Consider the following 27457-nt stretch of genomic DNA (forward strand, 5'->3'; position numbering starts at 1 on the left):
CGCCCACCCCCCACCCCGACTAGACACTTTGAAGGGCCCTAATACCAGCATCAGGAGGGAACATAAATGCTATTGTTTTCAGCCTTCCACTGCAGGAAAATGCCCACGTCAGCTCGGGAGTCCACACTCAGATCCCTCGGGACAAGGGTGGCTGGAGGGGCGTCTAAGCCACCCTGGGTAGGTGGACAGTCAAGGCTGGACAAAGCATCAGCTTTGGGCAGTGGCCGCCTAATCCGACCAGGGCTGCAGGCCCCAGACCTCTTCACAGAGGCATCGTTGGCTCATCTTCCAGGGTAACCCCTGCAACTACTAAGGCAAGAAGGCCTGTTCCCGCCGCATTCTCACACCCCATGCCCATCCCGCGGGCGATCCAGCTTTGGGCCTCCTCTCCACATCTTACAAAGCAGCCCTCAAGGAAGGTCCCCAAGTGGGGTTCCCTAGCACAGTGGCCTTCCCCGGAGTCCTACAGGGAAATGTTCCCCAACAGCACCGGCCCAGCCCAGCCCTGGTCTGGTTCTACTTGTCTCCTGAGGACCAGCCTTGTCCAAGGACAGCAGTGTGGGGGAGACCGCGTGGCCCGACTTGAAGCCTCGCCCGGGCCAGTCTGGGTCCCCGGCCCACGAACCCAGGGCGGCCGCGCCCCCGCCCCCTACGCGCTCACAAACGCTGAGGCCACAGAACACTTGGCCCCAGCACTTTCTGCCGCCCGACTGCGACGCGGCGGGGCCCGGCCCCAGCGGCTCCGCGCGCTGCGCTCCAGCGGATCGGTGCGGGAGGACGCGCGGCCGCGCCTGTCTCGGTGGCCGCGCTGGGTAGGTAGCTGGGGGGACCGGAAGGATGGCGAGGAAGTCGGAGAGGGTTTCCTGAGATGAGAGATTACTTCCGTCCGGGCTCTGGCCTCTCTCAGGAGCCGTTCGCCGTGGCTCGGGGAGCAGGGTGCTCGGGAGTCGCGACCGCGCCTTGCCACCTGCAGCGCCCGGGGCGGCCCGCGGGGCCCGAGGCGGGACGCGAGCGGCCCTGTCGCAGGGGCTAACACGGGGCGATCCTTGCAGGTGGCGCATTTCTGAGCGCCCAAGCCATGGTGGCCAAACAGCGGATCCGGATGGCTAACGAGAAGCACAGCAAAAACATCACCCAGAGAGGGAACGTAGCCAAAACTCTGGTAAGGCTGGGGCGGCGCCTGCCAGGCGGGCCGGCAGCGCGGGGCGGGGGCGGGGCCGCCGAGCGGGCCGCGGCTCAGGGACAGCGGCTATCCCGCCCTCCCCGCCCCGCTCCTCTCCGGCCCGCCCCCAGGGGCCAGCGGAGAGGGGGCTAGAACCGGCGGCAAGGGCTTCCGAGCACCTGCGTGGGCGGAGAGGGCGCTGGTTGGTCATGGCCCCTCTGGGAGTGGCTGCTGGGCTGCTCCGGAGGCGCACAGGAGCCCCCTCACCCCCACCCACCGCAGGAGAGAATCGGGCCTTCCTAGTCCCTAGGAAAGACGGAAAGCCACATTCTTAGGGGCCAATGAAGGAGACTGCGTGGCACAGGGCCTGGACCCTAACAGGTACCAGGACGTTTGTTGAAAGAATGAATAAATGAGTGAATGAACGAATGAATGAACGGGTAAATGGAGGCCACTTGTCCTCTCCCGTTCCCACACGCCACTTCTGGTCTCCCTCCGCGACCGACACAACGCCGAATAAGGTTTCCTTTCCAACCCTTGTGATTCTCTCCCTGGAGATGTTGAAAGGACTCAAAGTAGGGAGTTGGAATGGAAGCCCTAATCCCCTCCAGACCTCCTTTTTCTCTTTTACTTCTTTTCTAAAGAGGCCGCCCCTGGGCTAAAGTCTAAGTGGAACATTACTCTTCTTCCCACCCTGTGAATTCACACTCATTATGACGGTATAACTTTAGAGACCAGTTTATGGCCAGGCACTCTACTCTGTGCCCCCAGAACTGTAGATTAAAGATTTACAACTGGACTTTTAACTAAACCTGGGCTATGCCCAGGGGTTTCTTCTAGCAAATCAGACTACCTTCATCAGAAAATGCCAGGCCTGGGACTTTGGACCTGCAAAGGCATGAGTTGGACGGGTCATTGGGCAGAGTTAGCCTCCATTTCTATGAGCAAAGGCGCCTCAGATCTGTTATATTATCCCATACAGTTAAGTGGAAATCCGTCTAAAGCCTGGGGTTTGGCTGGAGAAGCTTGCAGATTTGATGAACCAATTCCTTTTAGCCAAAGAAATTATGCTGGTTTGATTAAGTGACCAAAAAGCTGGATCTGCAACCATTACACTGGAATTCTTGCAAAACCAAGCAGAATCACGGCAGAGAAACCTTATGATCAAACTCAACTCTATTCAGAAATTTATACAAGCTTCAGGCTTAAGCAATCCTTAAGACGTCTCTGATTTCACAATTAGATCGTTTACTTGTGGTATGGCAGCAAAATGCCAACGTGCTATCAAATTGGAGCCATTTTTTCATGTAGAACTATGTTTTCCCTACTTATTGTTACCCAAGGGGGAAAAAATTGCTTCTCTAATTAACATTGAAAAGCAATTTATAATGGATGTTAGGGCACACAGGATTTTATATTCCTAGGAGATCAATTCTTCTTTCTCAAAGTATCAGACCTACTAGCTGACATAGTGAAAATATCTAGTCATGTGGTTCCTATTAATGAAATAAAGAACTAAAGTTGCATTGTTGGATCTCCGTTGACAACTTATCTGACTACAAAAGTAGCGTGAAATTAAGAACTAATTTTCAGGGCTGTTTTATGTGTCAGGCTCTGCAGACACAGTGTCTGCCACTTCTAGCATTGTAAGACCACTAGATAATGTTTGAGACCCAAAGAAAAACTTATTGGCACCAAAATAAGAAAGGAAAATGAGAATAAAATGGAAAACACTGTTTAAATATTTAGAAAATGTAACTAGTCACCTGCCATTCAACTCAACTTTCAGAGCTACATTTAAATTATATTTAATGTGCACTATGAGTGCATTCATTTTAATAGGTTTTGATGCACTATGGGGTGGGCCCTCCAAAGTGCCTGGCGCCTATGAGGGTTTTTAAATGGCTCAAGTAAATTTGTAATGAAAGCCTTCCAAACTAAGCCACAATAAATGGTAGCTTTGAATTGGTTAGAGGGGTCTTAGTTATTGTAAATGGATCAACATCCAAAAAGAAAAATGAAATTCTCTTTCAAAAAGAAACTATAAATTCTGAATCTAATTTTCCCATTACAAGTCAAACATGATTATACTTTGATAGAAGCAACTTGCAAAAGATCACTTATTCAGGATGAAATTCAGTAAATGGAAACATATGTATAGATTCCAACTAAAAATTCAAACTAATCGTCCTTTAATTGTATTCAGATGCTTCAGTATAGGAGTACATCAGTATTATTTTCCCAGCTAACATTTTAATCCCAGAAATGGAATAATCATTTTGAGATTATATAGTAGTAACTTCTCCAGAAGTAAGAGGAAACTTAAAATTCAGAGTTTTGAGTTACCCTGTTGGTGTATTATCACAGGGAAAGCAATTCCTGACATTTTGGACCCTCAGAATTTGAAGTAAACCATTTTTGGAGAATTGCAACCATTTTCTTTACCATTCTCAGTAGTAGAGTCAGGTTTATGTGAATTGTCTCGACTAGAGTATGCTGGACAATTTTTCAAAAAAATAGTAATCCAAAGCTGTCAAAAAAGGACATTTGAACATTAGGATCAGCCAAAGTCCTCAAATAATGTTGAATTCACGGGTGAATATCATCCAAAAGGTCTTGTTTTATATACTCCAAGCTTTGCATGCTGATAATCTAGGGGGGTTTTGCAAATGAAAAATAAAGGACTCCAGTTGGTATCTGTACTAGGGCAATTATTCATTTATAGGCTTCTGAATTCACTTGTTAGCTTTACTGAAAATAGAGCTAAAATGAATTTTTTATATGGCATTAATGGGGCAACAGAAACAGAATTGGTTTATAGATAAATTGTTAGGAAGGTGGTAGAAGCAAGTAGGGAAGGGTAAATGTCACACTTTACTCAGATAACTTTATTTAATATCTCTGTTATTTACTTGATCCAAACTTGGCCAAGTCTTAAGTCCAAAAGAATAGCACGGTTATCTTATGCAATTATTTGAGACTGATTTTTTCCTTGTCTGGCCAAGAGCAGCCAATTCTCTTGCAGTGTGACTTGCTGGAGTTGAAGTGGTAGTAGATAAAAGCTTGTCAAGGACAAAGAAGTGAAGGCTTTAATCCTCAGTCAAAGTCTACCTGCCATTGACACTTTAGTCCATTCTTCTGTAGTAAGAGAAATGGTGGGATACCTCTACACCAATTAGAAGTATTACAAAAAAGCAATATCCTTCCTAGACCCTGTGTTTACTCTACCTAACCTTAAAAATCATATTTAATGATTGTTCAATGAACATTTATTATTTCCTATATTTAAGTTCTGTGCCAGGCATTTCTAGACATTGCTACATGAACGAGACATAGTTCCTGCCCCTGTGGGGTCTGAAGTCTCATGGAGGGACAGAAATTTAACACATTATCATAGAAATAAATATAGACCTACAAACTGTGACAAATGCTCTCAAGAAAAAGTATATGATTATACAAGTGACAAGTGAACCCAAGTTAGGTCGGAAAGGGAAGTCTCCCTAAGAATGTAACAGGTAAACTGAGAACTAAAGGATTTTGTTGCCTGACCTGTAATTAAATAAGTTTCTTTTTTTTTTTTTTACATGAAAAGTCGATTTATATGAGCCTAGAAGTTAACTTCATTTTATATATAAATGCATCACATCAGGGGGTTTGCAGTTTTAGTATATGATAAATTTTACAGGAAAGCAACTACAATGAAAATCCAAGGAAGATAATACTTTTTATTGTTAGAAACTTTAATGAAACATGTTCAACGTTTCAGAAAAGTATATCCTTGATGACAACACCATTCATTTTTCCAGGTTTTTATTTATTTGTGTTGTTTTTAGAGACAGAGTCTCACACTGTCACCCAGGCTGGAGTACAGTGAGGTGGTCTTAGCTCACTGTAGCCTCAAACTCCAGGGCTCAAGGGATCCTTCTGCTTCAGCCTCCTGAGTAGCTGGGACTAAGGCGCCCACCACAATTAGCTATTGGCTAAGTTTTTGTACTGTTTATAGAAACAAGGTCTCACTATGTGGCCCAGGTTTGTCTCAAACTCCTGACCTCAAACAATTCTCTTGCCTTGGCCTCCCAAAGTGCTGGGATCATAGGCATGCGTCACTGCACCCATCCACCAGTCATTTTTTGAGAAACATTAAGATTACTTACCTTAAGTCTGACTGTGTAGCTGTCATATTTATACGGATATAAGTAATTTTAAAATATCAGGAACATTTAATTGAAATTTCAAATTAGGTTTGATTATTTCAGCCACAAATAAATATTTGTCAATATACCAATTTTACCAACATGTTTTTTATTTTGGGTGTATGTGAGAGCTCTTTAACTCCTATTGAATACAGACTTTTTTTTCCCCTCAGGATAATGAAAAAATAATTACTGAATCCTTTACTTTTTTAACTCTCTTTTTTCTCCCCTTTTGTGTGAGAAATTCACTGCTTTTTTGATGCTTTTTTGATGCCTCTCTCAGAAAATATTTGTTGATGCATTGATTGATTTAGTTCTAAAAGGTTCGAGTCCTACCCTGGCAATCAGATGTAGAGATGTCATGGAGGGACATTCTTACTATGTCTGTGCTTTTGGTTTGAGAAGAGCAGGAGGTATGAAAGGCTACATTCGTGCAGCTTCACCAGTCCCCTTCTGCTTCCCAGAGAACACAAGGACTTCTCCCAAGTGCAGGCTTCACCCAGGCTTTATTACCAGTGCTGCTTTGCTAATACCCATTCACAGTTGCTGTGGCGCTTCTTTTGTTCTAAGGATTTCCATTTTACTTCCTAATTTGGAGGGGTATATAAAAAGTTTTTAGAAAATGTCTATGCTTCTCTGGTCCTGCTTGGAATTCCCAGGTGCAGGAATTAAACATGAATCTATGCATGGAAAACACCCAGGCTCTGTAAAAAGGCAGACCTAAATTTGAATCCTAGCTCTTGACCTTTCATGAGACCTCATATAAACATAGAGCCTCAGTTTCTCAACTCCAAAATGGAAATAATAATGCCTTATATGGAACTGTGTATGCTGCAAATACTGGTTGTAGGCTGCCTAGTCTAGTCCCTGGCATAGAGCATGCCTTCAACAGGTGGAAGCAATCGATTAATATCATTTTGGCTTCAAAATCACTGCATTGGTTTATGTCTTTATGCCCTATCTATCTATATTTACAACCACCAAGTTCATCCGGTTACAAGGACATTAATAAAGTAATAATATTATTGATGAATTTTTACAAACCTGTCTCAATCCTTTACAGTTGACTTTATTCATTTCTGCCTATTGAGGGTTGGGAACAAGTCTGTCTTGTTCTCAAATCCCCAGTACCATGCACAATGCCTATAGAACTCAATAAATGTTTATTGAATCCATGAACCTAATCTTACTTTTCCCATTCCCTTTTAGAGGCCACAAGAAGAGAAATATCCTGTAGGACCATGGCTGTTGGCACTGTTTGTTTTTGTTGTCTGTGGCTCAGGTATGGGCATTTCACTGAACTTATATCCCACGTTCTCCACTGTATTTCCAAAAAGACATTTTGTTCATGAAGTAAATAGATGAAAAACACATTGGTCTGGAATTCAAGTTTATCACTGCCTCACCCTTAATCTGAATGGGTTTTGATTTAGTTTCTATTGCAAATATGAGTAGAGACAGAGTTGATACACTATCAAATCAGGATCATAAAATGATTATGCAGAGCAATTAAACCAGAGTTCAGTTAAGTCTGTCTGTGAAGACAGAGCCTAAAAGGAGCCTTAGAAGAGAAAGTGGAGTACCTGTCTGCCTGAAATAAATCCACATTCCAGAGAAAGGAGAGGCCTTTTGGAGAACTTTTGAGGAAGTTCTACAGAGCTCCTAGGTAGAACTAGCCTTTGACCTGAGCCTTAAAATAGAGTCACCTGATACGCTCAGAGAGTATAACTTGAACACATGCAAAGACACACGCACACCCCAGCACAGGGGAGGTGAGCAAAAGCACCACGCAGTCGTTTCTAGTTAAATGCTGTTGTTGGGAGCTGTGTGTTGGGTCTCAGAAATACTGGTGAGTGGAGACCACTTCTTCTAACTCCAGGGCGCACCTGCAGGGGTTCCCATCCTTGGATCTGACCTTCACTGAGGGTGGGGAAGGGAAGAAATCCATATCTTCCTGCTCAGGCTTAAGCCTCCTGGGAAGACATCCTCTGTCCCAGTGACAAGAAAAGCCCCAGACTAAAAACAGCTCAGTTCCTTTGATCTTCAAGATGTCACTTTTCCAAGGAAACAAAAGCTCTTAGAAGGAAGAAGGGGTCTGAAGTGCTTGGCACAATGGTTGCTTGTGGCTCAAATACTTTAAAGATAATTTGGCATTCCAAGATGAGAAAATATTCCACTCCAGGAAACAAAAGCTCTAACCCATCCCCAAAAGTTTGTTCTTGAGAGGTATCTTTTGCCCTGTGTAGGCATTCCCTCGTTTCTATTTTTAACAGATGTTTACCTAGTCTCTGCCGCAATACTTCTGAGGATGGGGTGTTCACTTCTTCAAAAAGCCAATTCCATTTCTGATGAGCACTGATTCTATTGGAAATATCTCTCTTGCTTTGATCTACACTATGCCGGTCTTCTCAATAGTTCAGGCTTAGACTCCTGGTATAACAGAGTGGACTCATTATCTTCTGAGCATCTTGAGTCTTCAGCTATTTTAAAGATGACTGCCTGGTGGCTGCCTCTACAAAGTAAACTTTCCTTGTTCTTTCAACCTTACCTCATAAGATGTTTCTAGACGGCTATTTTCAATGACACCCTTAAAGTGTAGCCTTTGCATCTACAGCAGGTGGTCTAGAAGTGGTGTGACTACACAGGGGCAGAGGAGTGTCACTGCCCTTGATTTCACCCACCACTCTCCTTTTGTTCCTATGACTGGGCTTTCAGTTACTTTTAACAGTTGCTGTCATCCTTGACTCACGTGGAGCTGGTGGCCAGCCAGGCCCCACCCAGCTCTTCATTACTAAACTTCCTGCAACCTCAGAGTGGCATCTGCTACCCCCTTATCCCAAGGTCTCCCTGTCCCCATCATATACTGTTTTATTTTACTCATGGCCTTCATAAGCATTTGTAATTATTTAATTATTATCCATTTCCCTCCACTAGGATGTAAGCTCAGGGGAGGCAGTGTTTATTTTCCACTAAATTTGTAGATCCTGGTATGGTATTTAGCATATGAAGAGTGCTCAATGTGAATGGATGGGCCGATGGACAGATGGATGGATGGATAAAGCCAGATATTCCCACACTATATCAGGGGTGTCCAACCTGTGGCCCATGGACTGCATCAGATTACGTAAGGACTTTTTTGCTTATCTTTGGTAGCAGATATCATGCAAATTATGCACTGATTGTTTTTTGTTTGTTTTGTTTTGTTCATCAGCTTTCATTAGTGTTTGTGTCTTTTATGTGTGGCCCCAAGATAACTCTTCTTCTTTCAATGTGGTGCAGAGAAGCCAAAAGATTGGGCACCCCTTCTAGATTACTTATTGACCTTTCATGAGACCTCATATAAAGCTTCGTGATTATTTCTATTAATATTGTTGGTTGTGAGTTGTTTACAGAATGTTTATAAAGTTTGGAAACATAGACAAACATATATAATAAGTGGCTTACTGATATTAAATTATACTATATGATATGGTCAGTGACATTGCATGATATAGTCCATGTATTGTCCTTCGTCAGCAATGCATAGTTCAAAGCATTGCACAAAGTTGCAAGAATATGGTACATTAATGCAACATTTTCATCAGTACCTACATATTCATCTGGGATGCATTGCCTCAGATGGTATGTCTCTGATTTTTAGCCCAAAACAAAGTAAAGTAAAACAAACTCACAAAACAGTGCCATTAGCATGCCACAGGAAAATCAAGAAAGAAAATCAATCTATACAAAAAAACTTATGTACGTTTTCAGGCTTTAATCAGTCTGTAGACTGTTGGATCTTGGAACTTGAGCTTTGATCTGATTATCTTTTTTCTCAGCTTTATAGTCTCTGAAAGTGTATTGTTCTTCCAAGTCATCAATAAAAGTGTAGACTTAGAGAAGGACGCAGAACACAATTAGAGACAACTTCTTTCAGGTTGAGTTTGAACCTCTAAGCAAAACCCATTCAAACACTCACCATGTCTCAAGGGTCCCCTCTGTGCCTGGCCCTGTCCTGGGCTTTGAAAATACAGTCCCCTTGCGGGGAGCTTGCTGGCACTGGGGAAGGCAGATGAGGAAGCTGTCAGTTGTATGTAGCCCAGGGAAAGGACACTTCCCTGGTGACAGCAGAGAGCTCAGAGAGCTTGGCACTCATGGATAAGGGACTTCTAAATGATACTCAGCAAAAGAGAAAGTTTCCAAGAGGGGGTGGCTGCTTAAAATACAAAAAGCCAGACAAAGGGTATAAGGAGGGTCACTCCCATGGGGGGATGCTATGTGGCAGAGGCATAGAGGGTTGAGTTGGTGCTCAGAGCTCAAGAATGTCAGGCATTCAGAATGTCCCAAGCCGGGTCACAGGGCTTGCTGAGCCCAGTGATCACAGGCCTGTATTATCGAGGACCTAAATAGATACAGAGCCAATATTTGTTTCTTTTTTAGCTTCAAGATATACAGTAAACTGTGGCCTTCCCCAGTCTGACCCCTGGGTTAGCCTCCAGGGTAAAAAAGAGAATAGAGTCTTTTGGTCTGGCTCCTTTTTCTCAAATCCATGCTAATTCTCAAATTCCATCTCTCCCACTATCATATGGCCTGCATTTTGCCAGGCTTACTGGTCCATACAGCAGAAATGATCACTTTCTTTCTTGTATAAATTGGGATATCTGCTGACAACAATCTTTGGAACTCTCCCATCTGCAGTAATTTCTCAGGGATCAAGACCATTGGCTGTGCTGTCTTCACTGTAGGTTTGTCTGGGGCACAGGGAATGAGCCTGCAGGGCCAGGAGATTTGGGCAGAAGAGGCTGAGAGGACACACCATTTATTCCTATATCACAGCCTCCCTCTCTTAGTGCCCGGGGCTTTTTTAATGATGCGCTTTAACTCTTTCTAGTTAGAAGACTATTTTGCTTTTATGGAGAGGTTAGACATGAAATGGGAGTTAGTCTTCTCACTTTCTCCATCCTCTGTTAGCATGCTACCATGTTATTCAATCATAACAAAAGTAATCCACCACCACTTTTCTTTTTTCACCAACTTTAGCGTTTTTTTTTTTTTTTTTTTGCAAGCCTCAGCTCAAGTCAGGCACTGTTCTCACAGAAATGTGTCACTCTTCTCAGTTTGTCCTTGGTACTGTGCCCTTCCTTCTATCTTTGTACACGTCCTTTTCTAAACAGAACATGTCATGAAAAACACAATAGCTCCTTTAGATCTGTCCCTGTTGCCACCTCTCAGGGATTAGTCACGGTTGGTTTCATCTGGAAGAGCCTACCATCCCTCTTGAGTTTCTCTTTTTTTAGGGTTGCAGGCTGTAAGCTTCCACCTGTCTTTTCTCTGCATTTAAAAGAATGTGATGTTCTCAGGTCCAGCCCATTTCCCGGATGCTCCACTTTAGGCAACAAGCCTTTCTGTAGGGGCAGGGATATTGACGCCGCCCACCTTCTCACTGGTCTGTCTGTTCCAGGCTGTACTCCAAAATGGGAAAGAGCCCCTGCGCCTCTTGTCTGACCATCTGCAGCGTGCACATCTGCAGCCTGTTACACCTGCAGGCGCACTGAAGGGGCTCATGGGATTTCCCACCTTCTCCCTCTTCCTCTCCATTAGCAAGATCTGCCTCTGTGCCAGGCCCAAGTTGCTTTTAACCTAGTTCCAGTGAGGCCTTGATGGTCATATGATCTTCTCTGAGTTCATGTGGTTGTTTACTGTTATTTTTCATATTTTTATGCAGACACTAAAGAAAAAGACAAAATCTTCTAATATTAATGAAAATGCTGCTCACTGATCTGTATCTCTTGAAAGTCTCACTTGCTTTCATTATCTTATCAACCTGCTTTTCCCTTTGATGACTAGTTGGGTAAAGTACTGGTTTTAGAATAGTGCCCATATACCCAGGGTATATAAATATTCAGCCAGGCAGGGAGTAAGGAATGCATTTTTTATCTGCTTCTCCCATTATATTTGGGGAAGAATTTGGGCTGGTAGAAACTTGCTATTGAATTATATGCCCACTTACTGGTTCCCCTACACTCCATTTTATGTGGAAAAACAGGTTAACAAGCTGCACAGCAGTTTATAGGACCCCTGATTATGCAGTGTCCTGTGTCACTGCCCTCCGCCTCGTTCTCTACTGGTGTCTTTCATGCCTGTGGTGCTGATAAGAACGAGATAATGACAAGGAAGGAAGGAGCAGGAGAGCACCGTGGGGACAGAGTCCAGGCCCCAGAGACCCCTGGCACAAACGCACCCAGGAAATGCCTCCTCCATCACTGAGAAATCAGATGGGAGCCACAGACCTCCCGGGGCTGCCCCAGCCTCCTAGATCCCAGTGCAGCTCAGCCTTGCTCATGTGGGAGGGAGTGCAGGGAGGCAATCATAATACACCCTCCTCAGAGGAAGTCACTTTCCACTTTGCATGATTGCAAAAGGACTCCAAGGCAAGGGACTTCTTTAAAAACTCACTAGTTGACAGTAATGGGACAAGAGGCCTCTGAGGGGAGGATAGTTGTGGAATCTGCCAGGTGTGGCTTCTAAGCCTGGATTCACTATTTGTCAGCTGAATGGCCTTGGACAGGTAATTTATTTACTTTCCCTGTATGGATTTTCTTATCAAGAAAATGGGGGTAATATGACAACTTCCAAGGTTGTCCTGATACCGAGTAGTTCTGGGGATCTAGGTGTTGGCCCATGGCAAACTCAAAACCTGCAGCTACGGTCACCACCACCTCTCTCCTTGCAGCCTCTGGGGGACAGTGGCTCCGTGGACTGTGAGTCGTGCTGTGGGGTGCTTGGACTTCATGAGTCTTTCATCCTCCCAGGCTGGCATTGAATTGGCAGGCTCAGCCTCTCACATTGGTCTTAATCTATCATAAAGCTGGGGGCCCAGCCTATTCACTGCCAGGAAGAGTGTGAGCACTCTAAGTGATAACAGTTGGGGTGCCCAAGACTATTTTCCTATATGATAAAGCATTAAAGTCTTCCCCACACAGGAAGAAGGAACACCAACACCCAGACCAAAATCAATGAAGAGCGGTTTGAAAAAAAAGGAAAAGTCAGTTTCGTTTCCTTAAAGCAACCCTGATACAGCACTGTTTGACTATGGGTGTTTTCTTTGTAAGATGCAAAAGCTTTGGGAACAGTGTATTCTTTTGAGAAGTGGCATTATCCATTAGAACATCTTGGAGCCATATCTTGTTTTGTTTCATTTTGTTTAATTTGGCAACCATGTTATTTATCAACAGGTTATGTGAGAAATCAAAAATCCATTCCTCAAACACCTATTGTGGATCCCTCAGATTATTATCACAAATAGGCCAGAAACTTCTTGTTCAAGCCTTCGTCCGGGATTTTGTTCTCATGAGCCTTGCTAACCAGCTGGGTCTGTCTCCACCTGATTTCCTAGGACCCAGATCCACAATGAAGTCCAAGTGCCCCCTTAAGAGACTTGGCTTTCTTCTCTATTCTTCTCTCTTCCCTTTTGATAAAAGCCTTATCCTCCGTTTCTGCAGGCAGTAGGGCCTCTCTCCAGATAAACTGCTCATCCTGTCACTGCCAGCCCCAGGTTTTGAAACCTGCCTCTTTGAAGAATTATTTGATAGCTTCGGAAGAGTGTTTTTATCTCAAGACTCAGAGACAAGCATGATCCGGAATGCCTGTCTGAGACTGTTTCCCCACAGAGATGCTGTCGCATAGATATGCCACTGCTATCTCCACAGAACACTTGCAGAGGTGGCGTGGTGGCTTCCCCAGACCACTAACGGGTCTGATCTCTGCTGCTCCTGCCCAGAACCCTTGCCCCTGGGTTTTTCCTCTCCCTTTTGTCCTCAGCTCTTTAAAGAGCCTTATCAAGAAGGATTTTCAGGCTATACCAAGGTTGAATGGGAAAGTGGGCAGCAGTTGATTAGTGATGTCTGCCTGGGCATGGTGTGGCTAGCAGGGCCATGTCCTTATATTTGCTCTCCTCAGCTTAAACTTTTTATGTTAGTGCCACGGTGTTCACAGACAACTGTGACAAACAAACAGCATTTTCTACCTTCCTCTTTGATCAGACACCTTCTGGACTTGGTAAAATGAGGTGTTTTCCTTAATATGCTAGCTCAGACAATTTTGTTGTTGAGAGTCAGCATATACCCTGTTTTCCCGAAAGTAAGACAGTGTCTTATTTTAAGGTGTGCTTCCAAAGATGCGCTAGGCCTTATTTTCAGGGGACGTCTTATCTTTCCTGTAAGTAGGTCTTATTTTCGGAAGATGTCTTATTTTCAGGGAAACAGGGTATATGTTTCTTATGGTCTTATAGTATTATTTCCTTCTTCTGAGTTATGAGACTGTACGTGGACAGGGAGCAATGGTCTGAGACAGCGCTCTTTGCAACGTGGTTGTACCCTTCATCCCTCAGTCACGATTTCAAATGAGGTCTATGGGTCACTTGATTCCCATCAGTCTTTGATTCGTAGAAGAAAACTCTCAAATACCAGCCATGCCCCAGTTCCCTCCCTCAGACTGTTTCTCGCTAATTTAAATTTTATTTCCCTCTCTCTCTCTGGCAAGCCCTGATACTCATTTCCTAATTAGAGATTATATGAGAATTTCAGTGGTTACCGAAGCCTGGATATTCTTTTCTTTTTTTTTTTTTTAAGCCTGGATATTCTTGAAAGTGAAAAGAATTTCCATCAAAGGGAAACCTCTAGGGTAATAGGATTAACCAGTGACTGCTATTTTCTTCATAATTTTCTGTATTTTCCAAATTTGTCAAAAGTATATATTACTTTTATAATCATGAAAATATTGTGTGATTTAAAAACAAAAAATATATAGACTAGTGGTTTTCAGCCTTTTTTTTTTTTTTTCCTTTTTAAAGCTGTAGAACTCTGTTCAAATCAGAGGGAAACGAAAGCAAAGCTGTTCTGTTTGAAGTGGGGTATTTGTTTATGTGTGTGCTTCTGTGTTTGTGTGTGTGCATTTCTCTGTGTGCGCGTGGGTGTTTGTGTGTGTGTAGCGTGTACCTCCCTGCATTGCTAGATATTCTGACTTTCTTATCTGGACCCTCTCTGCCCATTAAGTAGGAAATTGTGCCTGGCCCAGAGCTGGCCCCTGTCATTACAGAGTTGATGCCTTTCAGCGCACTCAGCCTGCTGGGTTTATCTGGCACCAACTGTGGTGAGTAGCTCCACCATTTCTGGCCAGGGACATTCCTTTTGTTTGTCAGTTAACAGACTGTACTTTTCTCCCGTATTCTCCAGGGACTCTGCCTACGGGAGGGTGGGGGCGGGGGAAAGAGAGATCATGTCACTGTCACGGACATGTTCTTTTTCAGGGCAGCCTTTTCAGAACAGATGTGAAGCAGTGATTCTCTGAGATGTCCTGGGCAGGATCTGAATTCTTCCTGCTCCCAGCCTCAAGTTTCATAGGGTCCCAACTCTCCCTGTGGACCCACTGAAGGCCTCTCCATTTCTGGAAGGCCACACACCCCCCCCCACTTTCTCTAAAACTGGCTGTTTTTATTAAGGATGGTGTGGAAGAGGGAAGGTACTAAGTCATGCAGGTGTCGGGGCCACACTGGAGGCCACAGAGCCATGCCTCTTGGTGCTGTCTGCCTGCCACTCCCTGTGTGGCCCTTGTGTGGCCACCAGTTTTATGAACTGTCTTTGAGCCCAAAGGGTAAGGAGCCAGTATGAAGCCTTTCGTAACAGCTAAGTAACTGTCCTTTATGAACTACTGGCTGCTCTTTGAAACCTTCCAGAAACACAAGATTTGAGGAAGGTCTGTACTGGGGGGTATGTTTATTGAAAGCCACCAAATGAGCATGTCCACACGTCATGAGGGCGGAGGTATCACAATAGCTAAGCCTTCTGACGCCAGGGCCAGATTCCCTGGGTTTGAAACCACCTACTGGCTGTGCAGCCTTGTCTAAGTTACTACACCCACTCAACGCTTCCGTTCTCTTATTCTTAAAGAGGATGGTACTGGTCTCTGACTCCTGATTCTCAGGATTCACTGGGACTGTGCATGTGAAATGTTTAGTGGAGTCCGCTAATGGTTTGATACATGTTTGCTACTGTTGGGATTATGCCTGTGGCCTTGATCACATTGTCACCCCACCTCTCCACACCCCTGGGAAGGTTCTGGCCAGGGTTCCAAATGCTCACAAGGAAAGAAAAATAAAATGTTGCCCCCGTGGTGGCTTTGCTTTGTAATGATAAGGTGATAGTGGGGAAGCAAAATTCTGAGATACTGAGGACCAGCTTGTGCCCAGAGCAGCTGTCACCCGTCCTTGGAGAGGACAGAGTTTGTAAACCAGCAGGTCCGTGGTATCACCACTTTAAGGACAGCTGGAACCTCTTCTCTACTTCTAGAAAAAACTCTTTTTGGGGGGAGGGGGGCAGTTTTGGCTGGGGCCGGGCTTGAACCTGCCACACCCCGTATATGGGGCCAGTGCCCTACTCCTTGAGCCACAGGCGCTGCCCTAGAAAAACCTCTTTATAAACAAGCCCTTGGGTACTGAGCAAGGTCTGTTCATCCAACTATTTTGGCTCCCATTTCTTGAGGACCAACTTATTATAACACCAGGCCCCAGGAATGCGTTTCCTCTTTTAGTCACACAATCCGCACAAAGGCGCTATTACATTCATTTTTTCCAGATCACAGAACTGAGGCTCTTAGAGGAAATCTGCCTATGGCCCATCGCTGAAGTGAGAGAGTTAGTCCCTAAACCTAGTTCTTTGAGACTCCAGAATCTATCTGCTTTCTTGTCCCCTGAATTCCCCTCTCATTATTTCCCTAGACGTAGTATGGAGCAAAGGTTTTCCACCAACTTAGGATATGACCATGTATTGAAAAGAGCTCCTGTAAAATACCCAATTTTTCTGCCAGGAAAACTGAGTTTTCCAAATGTTCCAGATGCACAGCCATCCTGGGTCTTGACCCAGCCACAAGCTGCTTCTCAGTTGGACTCTTTTCTGGACACTTGCTCCAGGACAGACATGAATTCATCGTACTCGCAGGTCAACTGCATAAACACTGGACTTTGCTGGAGCCTGCTAGAACTTTCAAAAAATGTGACATCTGGAGGGGTCACTTCCCCCAACCTGAGGAACTGGATGGCCCTGGAGGAGATACTGAGGCCAGGCACCTGCTCCGGATCTGAGATGGACAGTCTGGAGAAGACATCCCATCAGCCTTCAGCTCCCTCAAGGTGACCTTGGCCTCCCTTGCTATATGCCACCCTCTGCCATGTGCCCTGGTGGAGCATTTGGGACTATGTACGGGCTCTTCCTCAGAAGAGGGTCTCTGGTATTTTAATGTGGATAGAAGGCCTCCCATTCTTTGCTAATAACATCTGGTTTATTAACCGCACCTTCTTGCCCTCACCCATCTCTGGCATCTCTCTTTGTTCTGCTCCGCCTCTGCAGAAGCTATCAGAAAATGGTGTCTGGCCTTTGACTTGCTCTGTGCTGTTTCTGTTAGAGAGCTTACCCATCCACCTTGCAATTTCTTCTCTCCTAATGTTTCAACTTCTCTCTCAGCGGGCCCATCTTTTTTCATATATTTAATGAAAAATAATTAAAGTTTTATGATCTGTAGGGTTGTCTTCTCTTCCTAAAGGATGTTCTTCTGGGCTGTCTTAATCTGTCTTCTTAGCAGCTCCCTTGATCTCTGTTATCATTAACTATTTATTTTCAATAAAATTGGCTTTCTGAAGCTTCATATTGTCTGTCAGGGTTTAGCTTTCTGACAGTTTCCTGCTGGACCCATTTGTCCTGTCATCCCTATGTCCTCCCAGCATTCCCACTTAGCTGGGCTGGGTCAGTCCCCAGAGCGACAGTCCTTGGGGTACCCCAGTTTCAGGCCTTTATGAGTTAACAGTCTGTCTTGATTTGCTCCTCCTGTGAGAACGGAGCTCTTGGAACATTTGAATCTGAAGGCAGCCATTTTATGCTGACTCTTTTGGTAGTCATTCGAGGTTTTTAATATGTACTTTCCTCTGTAGTCTTTGAAAACATTCACCTTTCAGTCATTCAATAAATATTTACAGAGGGCCTATTTTGTGCCATCCCTGGTCCCAGCTCTCCTGGAGTGGGAAAGAAGGACAAGTTAATCAGGTAATCACCCTAAATGGTGTATATTTCAGCCATGGGTCTTGAAAGCACAGAATGCTCTTGGATAAGTGGGTCTCAAAGTGTGGTTCCCAGACCAGCAATAGTAACATCACCTGTGAACTTCTTAGAAACATGAATTCTCAGTCCCTCTCTAAGACCCATGGGATTAGAAACTCAGGCCGAGATCTGACATCCGTGATAACACATCCCCACGAGACAGTGATACACCCTCAAGTTTGAGAACCTCTGCTCCAGGTGGTCAAAAAAGGCTTCTCTGAAGGAAGTTAAGGAACAGGGTAGAGTAGAGCAAATATTTCAGACAGAAAGAATGACACTCATAAAAGCCCTGTTGTCAAAGCAGGGAGCTTTAAAATGTGAGCGTGAACCCCAAGCAAGAGGAAGCAGGATGCAAGGTGAATGTGACCCGTGCGCAGGGCCTGGCATATGCACGCCGTGGAGACCTCATCAAGAATTCGGCAATAGGAAGCTTTTGGTGTGTTTTCAGCACAGGGTGATACCATATCATTTGCTTTTATTTAAAAGATGATTCTAACTACAGTGTGGAGAAGGTATTGAAGAAAAGCAGGAGTAGAGGTCCTGGAGGTCCTTGCAGGGGCCTGGGGAAGAATGATAGTAACTTGGGCAAGGGTGGTTCTGGGGGATGGAAGAAGGGAGCCTAATCCCAAGATTCTCAGAGAAAATCCACGGGTCTTGATCATTGATTGGAGATGTCAGGTAGGACTCTGGTGTTTTGAGTTTACCTGCAAGATCCAATTTGGGCAGTGGAAAGAGATCATGAGAAGGTCCTGCTGCCCCTGAGGGGCCTTGGAGCCACCCAGCTGTAGCTGTCAGGTGGCAGAAGGGTGCTAGAGCTCAGAGCGTCAGGGCTGGAGATGCTTTTGTGCACCATCAACAGCCGAGTGGCAACTGAATCTCCAGGCTGGGATGAGTTGCCTGGGGAGAAGAAAGAAATGAAGAGAAGAAAGCCAGGGGGCTCATGGAGGATTTCAGTGCTCATATTTAATGGTCAGGTGGAGGACAATGACCCCATCAAACAAACTTAGAGGAAAGAGTGAGAAGGAAAGAGGAAATCTAGAAACTAGGAAACTGCTGTCACAGAGGGAGTTTCCCAGAGGGAGCACTCCACGGATGGGTAGGGGAGGAGGCTGGAGGACACAGAGGAGAGGGAAGGAAACACCTGTTGCCCTGAGACACACAAAGGTTATTACTCTTCAGGTCAGGAAAGTTGCCTCCATGGAGCAAAGACAGAAGAAACTAGAATGAGGTAGGTGCAGACAGGACTAGCTGGTAAGCAAGCGGAGAAAGTGAGTGTGGACAGTTCCTGAGAAATGCCGGTGAGGAGTAAGAGAGGCCCCGAGACGTGGGGCCAGGCAGATTGATTGGGTTTGTTTGATTTGGCAGCAAGCAATCTGAGCTTGTTAAAGCCTAAGGACTTCACTGAAAGAGGGAGGGTGAAAAAAAGAGAAACAGGATGGGGCAGGGATGGGGAACTTACAGCTCTGGGGCCACATGTGGCCTTTGGATCCTTGCCTGTGGCCTTTTGACAGAATCCAAATTTTACAGAACAAATTCTTTTAATAAAGGGATGTGTTCTGTAAAGGGGCTGCACTTGGGGACCCCAAGGCCAAAGGTTCCCCACCAAGGGCAGGGTCCTAAACATAGGTGGGAGGGTGCCGAGGCCCATCAGTTCTGGTAGTTCCTGCTCTTCCCTGAGCCTCGGTGACCTGCCCACAGCCTGCTGCCCCAGCCTGGAGTGCCTGCCTCCCGCCCTGCCTTGGCACTCTCCACTCTGCTCCTGCGGCTTGCCTGGCTGTTTTCTCAGCTTTGTGCACCCACTGTTAAGTTATTAACTTGTCAGGATCTAGACTCCCCGCTTCCTTTCCCTCTTTGAACTTGCTGTTGGCTCTCTTCCCGTTTGCCATCTCGGAAAGTCAGCATTTAGGAGGCTGGGGTTACGCTGCAGGTCAATATTGGCAGACACACAATTACAATTGCTATAAAATGTGGAAGCCTTCTTACAGACATTGATACACCTGAAAAAGAAATAATAAACACAACCATCTTACCATTATCTTAGATGTGGACACAGATGGTGAATTTAAAACAGACTTTATGCAAAGTAATTTCTCCAAGAGGGTTGGATTTTAAGAGGCCACCTCTAAACAAGTTAAGGACCATCAAATTCTTACATGTGAATTCATGGGTTCACGTAGGATCTGGAATGATCTTTTATTAGTTTTTAAAGTAGACCCAAAGAACTAGATAAGTTGTTTCACAGAACACAAAACACTCTCAAAGAGGTTACATTATTCCCAGCTATTCCATGACAAGCTGGGGGGTCCAGCTCCATCTGACCCTCATACTCTGCTTCTTTGTTAAGATTAGGGATGGGTTCCTGGTCCCAAGAACAAAGTCAAAGGTGTAGATGCAAATTATCTTTTTCCTCATGTTATTGAATATGCTGCAGCCTCCTGAGCTTCCTATTAAACCAGAATACAGAATGTTTTAATTTTACTCTTTGTCAGTCTTGATGAGGGAGAACAGAAACATCAGATACATCTACAAGATTATGAATTTTGGCAGCATATTTTTTCTTCCATCTAGCAACTGCCCCTTGCCGAGACCCACCTAAGAACCCCAAATTAGCCAAGAAAACCTCTGAGCACAGCCAGAATTAAATAACACAAGATGTTGAATTAAGTCCTTCACTATGTCTACAGACAAATCCCTCCTACACTCATGGAATAAATTTGCAATGATTCTCCAACAGTCTGTTTTCAGCTCAGTGTACAGCAACAAAATAATGATAGAGGGCCCACTGCAGATAAGTGTAGTAACTAGTACGAGAGTTACAGCCAGAGACAGGAATAAAGAGATTTACAAAACAATAAGAAGTGTAAACAAGAGCCCAGAGGTATAGCCAAGGGGAGCTGTTTGGTATCAGGTCAGACAGGTGCAGCCTCCATGACACTGCCAAGACAGAGTCTTATCAGTTACTGTTTATCATTATGGTGACACTGAGTGCTCATGAAAAGTTAACATTCAATCATGCTTGGTATCTCAAAGGAAGGTAGCAATGATGTGTACAGCATTTTTTCTTTCCAAAGGGGGGAAAAAACCCAAAATGCATTAGTGCTTTGTCTACCCCTAAAACCCAGCTTTCCAAGAAAGACTCTCCAAGGTCCTATGTCCTATTTCTCTTTGTATCCCAGCACATAGGGTGTTGTCTCTAACATTAGATGATGACAGATAGATGACTTACTTCCTGAGGGTTCTGGATACCCCTGTGGTACTGAGGATCCCAGATATATTCCAGAATGACTATGGAAGAGAGAAGGGGTAAGATCCCTGAGAGCTCAGCACTGATTCCATCTATGCCTGTGATTAAATGAGATGACACTTCATGCCTCCCTTCAAAAAATAAAATCATTCAGTACGTGGTAGTTGAGCTAATCATTGTCATCATTGTCTCCATCAGTACTGACCAACATTGCTTGCTGGGGAGGATGTAAAAGAAGTCAGAGCCTGGGCCACATTTGAAACCCACTGGTGACCAAGCTGGGAGCTATTAGACAGCTCTCCTCAGCACGAGCAGGGGGCCCAGGAGTTCTCTGTGGGGCTTATAGTCTCCTTACTCTTTGACAAGCCCAAGTAGTAAAGATTGAGTCTTTAATAAATCACTGCTGCCCTCCATGAGGGACAGTGCATTCCAGAGAGTTCCAGGCAGCCACAAGATGCACGTGTCTCCAGTGGGCCTGCTCCGAGCACCTGGCCTGTCTTCCCAGCACAGGGCTGGTTATTTCACAGATCACAGCCATTGTGAAAAGGCAGACTTGCTGACCTGTATAATGAGTGTAGTTTCTGCATGAAAGCCTACCTCCCTCTCTCCAGCAGCCCCAGAACATTAGCTAGGGAAGGGACCAAGTCTCTCAGTGCCAGAGGGCTTTCAGGCCTTAACTGCTGGTGGAATTAGCAGGAGTTATCTATAAATCCCCGAGGCATCCATCAGCAGACAGAGCTAGGCTGCCTCTCTAAAGAAGTTCACTGACCTCTTGTTAACTTAACTCCTTGTTAGGAAATATCTAATCAGCTGTGAGCTAGCACATCGGACCGGGGTTGCAGAAGCCAGGCTCATTGCAGCTTGCACTGCCTGGTGTCTGTGCTGACTGTTCTGTTTTCCTCTTGCAGCTATCTTCCAGATCATTCAGAGCATAAGGATGGGCATGTGAGAAGTTCAGGGCTTTGATTCAGCCGGTACCTGCAGGAAGCAAAAAGGAATAGGAAAAAGCCTCCCTCTGTTGTTCCCTGGTCACTTCATCTTGGATGTCAGACCAAATTGCCTTCTCACGGGACTTCTTGGTGCATCCATGTCCTCAAGCGGAAAAGGACATTTTGCTTTTCTGTCGGTGGGATTGGTCGTCCACAGCAGTGCCGTAGTTTTGGTTTTCCTTTGGTTCCCTCATGCATGCATGTGGCCCTCTGAGTGATTGCTGGTTCACCTTCTACGGATGCGGTCTCTCCTCCACTGGGAATTGATTTTACAAATAAATGTCTTTGTGCAACCTTATGCATTTGTGGGTTACAGTGAGAAAATGGAAGGGAAGAAAATAGAATTGTTCAAGGGAGGTTGAGGAGGGTGGGGGAGCTTGGTTAGGCAACTGGAAAGGGGGCAGGGAATCTGTGGCTGGAGAGACACAGCTGGATTTACCTAGCTGGTCCCTGGCCCCAAGGTCTTTCCCTGAAAGAGGCCCTGGGTGCTTGAATGACCTTGGGTTTTCCACACATTTACTCTTCTATGTATATATATTAAGTTATATATAGGAGTTATCTATAAATCCCTGAGGCATCCATCAGCAGACACAGCTAGGCTGCCTCTCTAAAGAAGTTCACTGACCTCTTGTTAACTTAACAAGTTGTCTTGTTTTATTTGTTCTTCTCTTTTTCAGCCCAGAAAAGGCACCACACAATGTGTGTGAGGGTCTGATTAGTCCTTATCTCCCCTGTGGTGTGCCTTGGGGTCTGTCCCAGGCCTCTTGGTGAGAACCATCCAATGCAGATCCAACCTTGCCCCCCCCACCCCCACTCTGGGCAGAGCAGGATCCCTTCAGCCCTCTGGAGGGTTCAGGGATGGTTATCAGAGTGTAGCTACCAGCAGCCTTCCCACAGCCCCTCGCCGTGGACTGTGGCCAAAGCAAGTTACAGGGACAACAGCCACAGCATTGCAGGCACAATTGGAGGTGGTCACCCTGCAGCTTGAAGCATGGTGGGGTTTTTTTTTTTTTTTTTGCAGTTTTTTTGAACCTACCACCTCTGGTATATGGGGCCGGAGCCCTACTCCTTTGAGCCACAGGTGCCGCCCAGCATGGTGTTTTTTTTTTAAATCTTATCTTTTGCATTGATATATATTTTTTTCATTCTTTAACTTCCTTGAGAACTTTAAAAAAGAAAGTGAAATGGTCAGACCTCTCTAGACCACGTTTGGGGTTTTGTTGTAAATGGCACCCTTTGAAATAGAGGGCTTCTGTGAACTGGAGTATTCCCCCACCCCACCCCCAACTCTTTGGTGATGTTCTGTAAAACTTACCTGTCTCCCACCCTCTGGAGTTCCCCTCCAAAATTATCTCTCTCCCCTCTGAAAGGAGAGAAATGTTGGTGCCCAGAGATGAGACCACAGCAGAGATGTTTAAGCCAGGCTTATGGAAAGGGGAGGGTGACCTGCCTGGGCAGTGCAAAGGGCATCTGTGCCCAGGGGGTGGTGGGCAGTTGGAGACCCCTTTTATATGGGGCTGGGGAGTGGACAGGTTCTACAGGCTGCCTGTCAGGGTCTTTAGGTGTGGATTTCTCAGGGGATGGACTAGTCAGATCCTTAGGAAGAGGGGGAGGGGAAAAGGTTTATGTGTGGCTGTGTTAGGCCCCCCAAAACCCTCCTCTCCTTCCTTCCCCCCTTGCTCCAAAGTCAGCAGCCCCCAGTTCCCAGCTCCTCCCAAGGTGGCAGAAGACAGTCCACTGAGTGAGGGTGGCTCACACTAGCCACCCTGGAGCTGGTCTCATCGTGTGGCCTCTGTTGTCCTCTCAGGTCTCCATGAGCTGTGGAGGATCAGCCCCCTGGGGCCTGCCCAGGGTCCAGGAAGAAGAAAAGCGCCTCACCTTCAGGGAGCTGGGTCTGTGCTCCCACTCACCCTTTCTGACTCCCAGCTTCTCTAGCCTTGGTGTGCGTGCAGGCCTTCCCTTTCTCCCCTAATGCTAATAAAAACACACCTACTAAACCTCCATGAAAGGCCATGACTGGGCCTGAGCTTTGTGGTTCATCCTTTACTGGAAATTTTTATTCCTTAATTTTGTCTTTCCTGTAACAGTGATAGTCAAAAGGGTGATTGTCACAATTTCAAGGAAAGTGAAGCTGAAATCCGGCCCGAGTGGGCTCCAGACAACCCCAGCTAATCCTCAGGTAACAGCAGTGGTGGGCTGAGTTGGCTGCTAAAACAGCCCAGGATTGAGTTCTTCTCCTCTGCAGGCTGTGCAATCATCTGAAAATTGGTCTTCTATTAGATTCCAGGTAGCCACCCTCAAGAACTGGTATATGGCAGTCCGACCTCCCTGATGACTTCTTGCATCAATTATCTGCAAGCCGAGGAGATGAGAGTGATCTTTAGTAGATCAGGGTCATCATAGCTGAGACTACGGCATTTTCTCCATGACACACAGAGAGGAATACATACACCCAATGCACAAGGTACCCACCAAAACCCATGTTAGAGAATGACACTTATTCTCACCGATGTGATTCACTCTGATTCTTTATCATTTACTTGTTTTTAATACTGATTTCATAACCCGTGAACAGGTTTCAACCCACAGTTTGAAAAACACTGCTCCTCAGAAGAAAACCAAGCCCTTAGTAGCAGGCAGATACAAACGGGCTTGTAAGGCAAAAAAGTTGGAATCCCACTTTGCATTCTGGTGAGAACCTGAAGTCTCAGTCACACAACCTATCAAGAGCTGCAGTGGTGCTTGATAAGCAACCTTTTGGGGGACTTAAGGCACATTGGCAGATTCCACAGAGAATCTGCCTGATTAGCCTGTGTGGGGCCAGGTTAGCCTGTGGATCTGGCCACTGCCTTGAATTCACTCAAACTTTGAAATAAACATCAGGTTGCATTTGCCAGCGTCCGCTGGCCGGGAGTCATAATCACTTAGGGTGGCGGTGGGGAGTTCTCAAAAGTGGGAATCCCCACCAAGTCTGCTGAAAACCAAACTCTCTGGGGAAGACATGCGTGCGTTTGTATTATGCACACATATCTTTTAAAAGATGTTCAGATGATTCTGGTGCTGCCACTCTATCCATGCCCTCTTGGGAAACAATGAACCACCAGACTTAGTTTAATTAAACCAAAGCAGAGACCCAGAGGCGATGCCCCACACCTACCACTACATTCACTCTGACACCCAAGAGCTTCTCCCTCCTGTGACGTCTGAAAGGATCTTCGGGGGCTCCACGGGGCTCAGGGATGATAAGACTCTGTCACCGTGTTTTGTTCCGGGTTTTATGTGTCTTTGTTGCCCCAAGTGGGTCACAGAGCTGGCCACAGAGCACTTACACTTGACTCTTGAGGCTCTATAAGAGGGGAGAATTGTGCTGGTATAAAGTGAAGGTCTTTATTGAGGTCTCTGCCCTCTAGGACATAACTGCTGCTCCTGGGAGGCCAGTGCCTCAGTGAACTGAACTCACAGGAAACACCCTCAGACATGAGGCTGCACTTTGTTATAAGACAATTCTCATCCTATCCAGACACAAGAATGTCCTAACATAATAGCAGTTCTTCCACACTTGGCCCTCAGAGCTTTGGAGGCAAAATGCCATCTGGGCAATGTCCCTTATACCAGTTGCCCCCCCAACGTTTTGGGCACCAGAGACTGGTTTCGTGGAAGACAATTTACCCGTGGAGAGGGTTGAGGGTGTAAGTGGAGCTCAAGCAGTGATGCGTGCAATGGAGCATGGCTGGCGGCTGTGAATACAGATGAAGCTGCTTCCCTCCATCTCCCGCCACTCACTTCCTGCTGTGTGGCTTGTTCCTAAGTTTCATGGAAGACAACTTTTAAAGACTAGGAGGACAAGGGGGGACAAGGAAAGAGCAGACAGAGCTCTAGCAGCCCAGCTCCTAACAGACCATAGACCATACTGGTCTGTAGCCCAGGGACTGGGGACCACAGCTTTATCCTACACGAGTCATCATCTGGCTCCAGCTGCAACCTATGCAAGTATATTAACAGCTCCCGCCAGCAGGTCCCTTTCTTTTTCTTTTTTTAGCAGGTCCCTTTCTTTAAGGAAACTTCAAGTCCCAACCCTTCCATCTGCCAGCCACAAACATGTCTTCCTCTTCAGGGGTCAGCAAACTTTTTCTGTAAAGGGCTAGATAGTAAATGTTGTAGGCTGTGTAGAACATGTGGTCGCCAAGACTAGTTAACTGTGCTGTTGTAGCTTGAAGGTAGCCTTTGACCATACATAAGTGTATGGCCATGGCTGTGCTCCAATAAAACTTAATTTAAAAAACAGATGAGGCTTGCAGAGTTATGCTGATCCTTGCTCTAGAGCAGTTCCTAAATTATGGTTCTCCCCTCCCCCAGGCTCATCAGCAGCCCTTGGGAACCTGTTTGAAATGTAAATCCTCAGGTCTAACCCAAACTGTGGGTTTTAGAAGTCTTCCAGGTGATTCTCAGAGTTTAAGAACCACTGCCCTGACTTAATATGGTCCAAATCTGTCTGCTCCAGGGAGTTGCTATGGTTAGCAACACCCTCCATGGGCCTCTGCTGCTTCATCCCTCACAAACCAAGTACATCTACTACTTAATTGACTACTATGACCTAGAGTTTTGCTCTCTACTCATGTCATATCTCTCCCACTTAGATTGAAACCCCCTGAAGCTAGAGTCTGTGTCTCTGACTTCTGTTTCTACCCCCATCACTGCTTCTTTTTAAGCATTTAATAAAACAGGAATAACTTCACCTATATTAGTTTTTTTAGATCTTAAAGAAAATAATTAAGGACTGGGTGTGGTGGGTCATGCCTGTAGTCTCAGCACTTTGGGAGGCCAAAGTGGGAGGATGGCTTGAGCCAAGAGTTCAAGACCAGCCTGAGCAACATAGCAAGACCACATCTCTACAAAAAATAGAAAAATTATCTTGGCATTGTGGAGGGTGCCTGTAGTCCCAGCTACTCAGAAGGCGGGGGCAGGAGGATTGCTTGAGCCCAGGCCTTGGACATTGCAATGAACTATTGATGATGCCAATATACTCCAGCCTGGGTGGTAGCGCAAGACCCAGTCTCAGAAGAAAAACGAGAGAGAAGATAGTTAAGTACAGAAATTTTCAATTCACATTTATTTTTTAAAACTATACATTCAGTGCCTATAATAAACCAAGTTCTTTGCCTCCCCAGAAGGAGGGCTGCTGATGAGCCTGGGGAAGCCTTCCCTTACATTCTAAGGGAAGAGAATAATAGACAAATAAATGCAGTGTCCCAAAGATTGCCCATAAAGTTGCTATACATAGGGAAAATGGGAGATTGTACCTAATTGTACCTTTATTTACAAAATATTCATTGCAAAATTTTATAAAATATTTGTGGAATATTGTCTACATGGTTGGCCACCTCTTTGTAAACTTTCATAATGAATATTTTGTAAAAACCTTTGTAAGTTGACCACCCAAGGGACTATAACAAACTGGTCAACATATGGAGGTGTTCAACATAAGGAACTAGGCCTACTGTACTGATACATACATGTAGTATATGTCCAGTCTGTGAAACTTAGGTCAACTTAAGGAGTTGGTTAATGTAGGGAGATGGTCAACTAATGGAAAAGGTTCTACAGGAAAAGTACGTTTAGCTACAATTTCCCATTTTCTCTATGTGTAGCAACTTTTTTTTTTTTTCTTTTTTTTTTATTGTTGGGGATTCATTGAGGGTACAATAAGCCAGGTTACACTGATTGCAATTGTTAGGTAAAGTCCC

At 45.3% G+C, this 27457-nt stretch overlaps 1 protein-coding gene across 5 annotated transcripts; it reads left to right on the forward strand.

The window, feature by feature from the left end:
* Nucleotides 1-344: 344 nt before the first annotated feature.
* Nucleotides 345-22028, forward strand: SERP2 (stress associated endoplasmic reticulum protein family member 2). Of its 5 annotated transcripts, none has more exons than XM_053564055.1 (4): nucleotides 345-812; nucleotides 1053-1162; nucleotides 6565-6637; nucleotides 15966-16096. In XM_053564055.1, the coding sequence occupies exons 2-4, from the start codon at nucleotides 1079-1081 to the stop codon at nucleotides 16013-16015; spliced, it is 207 nt and encodes a 68-aa protein (XP_053420030.1). In that variant the 5' UTR covers nucleotides 345-812; nucleotides 1053-1078; the 3' UTR covers nucleotides 16016-16096. The 5 variants fall into 5 exon arrangements, with proteins under 5 accessions (XP_053420030.1, XP_053420033.1, XP_053420034.1 ...); XM_053564058.1 differs by lacking the exon at nucleotides 15966-16096 and adding an exon at nucleotides 16109-16238 and having other exon boundaries at nucleotides 565-812; XM_053564059.1 differs by lacking the exon at nucleotides 15966-16096 and adding an exon at nucleotides 16301-16441 and having other exon boundaries at nucleotides 567-812.
* Nucleotides 22029-27457: the final 5429 nt, after the last annotated feature.

The sequence above is a fragment of the Nycticebus coucang genome, chromosome 15, assembly GCF_027406575.1.
Source record: "Nycticebus coucang isolate mNycCou1 chromosome 15, mNycCou1.pri, whole genome shotgun sequence".
Lineage (NCBI taxonomy): Eukaryota > Metazoa > Chordata > Mammalia > Primates > Lorisidae > Nycticebus > Nycticebus coucang.

Bases quoted from the DNA above. Each gene is read 5' to 3' on its own strand.
- SERP2 (XM_053564055.1), top strand. From the start codon at position 1,079: ATGGTGGCCAAACAGCGGATCCGGATGGCTAACGAGAAGCACAGCAAA. The intron at 1,163-6,564 runs GTAAGGCTGGGG...ATTCCCTTTTAG, and splicing joins GGAACGTAGCCAAAACTCTG to AGGCCACAAGAAGAGAAATA. The intron at 6,638-15,965 runs GTATGGGCATTT...CATTTTTTCCAG, and splicing joins TTTTGTTGTCTGTGGCTCAG to ATCACAGAACTGAGGCTCTT.